This window comes from Alexandromys fortis, unplaced genomic scaffold, assembly GCF_014885135.2.
Source record: "Alexandromys fortis isolate MF-2015 unplaced genomic scaffold, M_Fortis_MF-2015_v1.1 scaffold_15, whole genome shotgun sequence".
Lineage (NCBI taxonomy): Eukaryota > Metazoa > Chordata > Mammalia > Rodentia > Cricetidae > Alexandromys > Alexandromys fortis.
This window is the reverse complement of record NW_026067911.1, coordinates 2,000,938-2,003,656: the sequence shown is the minus strand read 5'-3', so window position 1 is coordinate 2,003,656 and position 2,719 is coordinate 2,000,938. Positions and strand designations below refer to the sequence as shown.

The following is a 2,719-nucleotide window of genomic DNA, read 5'->3' as shown; positions in this document are numbered from 1 at the left end:
GGGCACCCACCCCAGCAACATTACAGCTAAGAGACTTATGACTCAACTATCAGTGGAGTTCTTTTTGAGAGTCTATCGTAGTCCAGACTGGCCTGGAACTGGTAAGATAGCTGAGGATAACCTTGCATTCCTGATCCCTTGCATTCTCCACAGAAGTGATGAGTTACTAGCATGGGCTACTACACTGGGCCCTCACAGGAGCGATGAACAAATAAAAGGCCTTAGTAGATAGTGATGTGTGTATCTTAGTGGCAGAGTGTATGGTTAGGGTGTGAACCTGGTTTCAATTCTCACTACCCTGACCCTCAAAACATACTCAAAAAACCCACACCAACAATATGTGGTATGCTTATACAACGGTGACATTGTGACAAAAAGAATACCTAGTAATACTATGAACCTTGAAAATACTATTCTAAATGGAAGAAGCCAGTCACAAAAGCATTTGTAGTAACAGAACAAGTGTTATTGTTTGTAATGAAAATGTTCTAAATTGATCATTTAGCTACCGAACTTTCAGTTTAAAATGGGTTAATCTTTTTTTGTTTGTTTTCTTTTTTCGAGACAGGGTTTCTCTGTTGCTTTGGAGCAAACTTTTGTAGAACAGGCTGGCCTCGAACCTCCCAAACTGCTTGCTTCTGCTTCCCTAGTGCTGGGATTAAAGGCATGCATCACCATCGCCAAGCGAAATGGGTTAATCTTATGTAAAGAAAATGTACTGAAAAAAAAAAAAAAAGCCAAGGAGGAGCTGGGTGAGGGGGCTCGCATCAGTAAACCTAGCATTCTGGAGGCCAAGGCTAGAAAATGGTAGGCAATTCGGAGGCCATCTTGGGCTACTTAATTAGACTTCTGTCTAAAGCAACAGATAGCTGGGAGCAGCTGAGTAGCAACGCGTGTCTGTAATCCCACCCAGCACCTGGCAGGAGGCAGGGTGGGAAATGGGGCCAGCTGGGTTACACAGCGAAATCCAAATAAAGCAAAGAAAAATATACCGACTTTCCTTTGGAAACGGCCATGTAAGAACACACTTACAACTGAATTCTTCAACAAGTAATATTTCCAAAACCCTAAGTTTCGTTAGTTTGGTACTAACGCATCAAAATAAACCAAGTACTAGTGCCACCATGGTTTCAGAGCTGGGGTAGGTTGTGGTAAAGTCACAAAACGTGGTTCTTGGATCGTATTCGCAAAACTTCACATGTGTTCTGCATCAGGGGCAAATACAATTCCTCATTGTTAAAAAAAAAAAAAAAAAAGTCTTTGAAAAAGTAAATCCCAGGACTCAGAAGGCCAGAGGGAGGAGCTCTGTGGGTTCAAGGCTAACCTGCGCCCGAGAGGCTACGTCTCCAGCAAAATCCCCTCCAAAATTCGCAAGTCCCCCAGTCTCTCCTAACGTACTAAGGTGACCGTGCTCGGCCGGGTACAGGTGCGGAGCTGGCTTCGCGCCGGGCGAGGCCCGTGAACGGTGTGAGGATTGGGGCAAAGCACGAGCCCCAGCGCGGCCTTCCCAGGCTCGCCGCGGGAAAGGCTCCTCACTGGGAGGGCCTGAGGCGAGGCCGCCAGCCCGAGGCTCCAGAGGAAGGTCGCGAGGAGAGGCTTCCCCGGAGAGCTTCGGCCCTCCTCGCGCTCCCGCCCGCCCGCCAGCCCGCCAGCCCGCCAGGCCGCGGCTGCCGCCGGGCAGGTTCTGAGGGGAGCGTCGGCGGGCGCGCCCGGGCGGGTCCGCCTCCCTCATTGTGCGCGAGCCGGGACGCGCGGGAGTGGGCGTGGGCGGGGCGGGCCCGGCCCGCCGCAGGGAAGCCGCCTGAGCACCCGCGCAGAGCGGCGCCGCAAGCGGAGAGCCCGGTAGCGGGCCGGGAGCGTCCCGCCCTCCCTCCCGCCCGCCCCTCCCCCGCGGCGCTCGCCCCTCCCCCCTCCTCCCCTCGCGTTGGAAAGTTTCTAGAATCTCTTCCCAGCGGCCTTTGCGGTTCCAACATGGCGGAGCTGACGGTGGAGGTTCGCGGCTCCAACGGGGCTTTCTACAAGGTACGGGCCGCGGGGCGGCCGGGGCGGGAGCTGGACATCGGGAGCAGGGGCAGGGGACGCCGGGGACCCCGGGGGCCGAGGCATGGCGGCGGGCGGCGGCGGGGGACAGCGGGTCCGCGCTGCTGGCGTCTGCCCTCGGCGCGGTTTAACGGTCTCGGGGGCCCGGGCTCCGTTATGTTTGGAAACAAGGCGGCGGGCGCCGGCTCTGCCTGCTGCCCGGGAGCGCCGCGGCCCGAGGCCTCCGGGACGCGGGCGGCCGGGCCGGGCTGGGCCGGGCCGGAGGCGCGGGGCTGGGGTGCGGGCGCGCCGGCGAAGGCCTGGCCGGGCGGGGGGCGCAGACGGCGGCGGGCAGCTCACTGGGACCCCGGGGCGGCTGGGCCTGCGGGGCTCCTGTCCGCCTCGCCCGCGGCGTCGTGGCGGACCCCGAGGCTCACCCCGGTGTCGCGCCGCCCCGGGGCCCTGCGAACCCATGGCGGCCGCGGGGAGAGCGGGCGGGCGGGCGGGCGGGCCGGGGTGCTTGCGGCCTGGGGAGCGGGCGGCCCCTCCGCCGGGGAGAAAGGCGACTTGGGAAGGCGGGGTTCAAAGGTGACCCGAGGCCAGGCGGCAGGTGGGAGGGACGCGTTTCTTCACAGGCTGCTGCGAAGGAGGTATTTTTTGTTGGTTTTTTTTTTTTTTTTGCGCTTTTTTTTTTTTTATA

General features: G+C 58.8%; 1 protein-coding gene across 4 annotated transcripts in view; it reads left to right on the top strand.

The window, feature by feature from the left end:
• The first annotated feature begins 1,899 nt into the window (after positions 1 to 1,899).
• Positions 1,900 to 2,719, top strand: part of Fxr1 (FMR1 autosomal homolog 1) — a 48,630-nt gene continuing 47,810 nt past the window's right edge. Inside the window, exon 1 of one of the 4 annotated variants that reach the window (XM_050138337.1) lies at positions 1,900 to 2,022. In XM_050138337.1, the coding sequence (XP_049994294.1) occupies positions 1,972 to 2,022 (51 nt within the window). In that variant the 5' untranslated portion in view covers positions 1,900 to 1,971. The remainder of the gene's footprint in view (positions 2,023 to 2,719) is intronic. The other 3 variants (XM_050138334.1, XM_050138335.1, XM_050138336.1) reach the window with 3 other exon arrangements.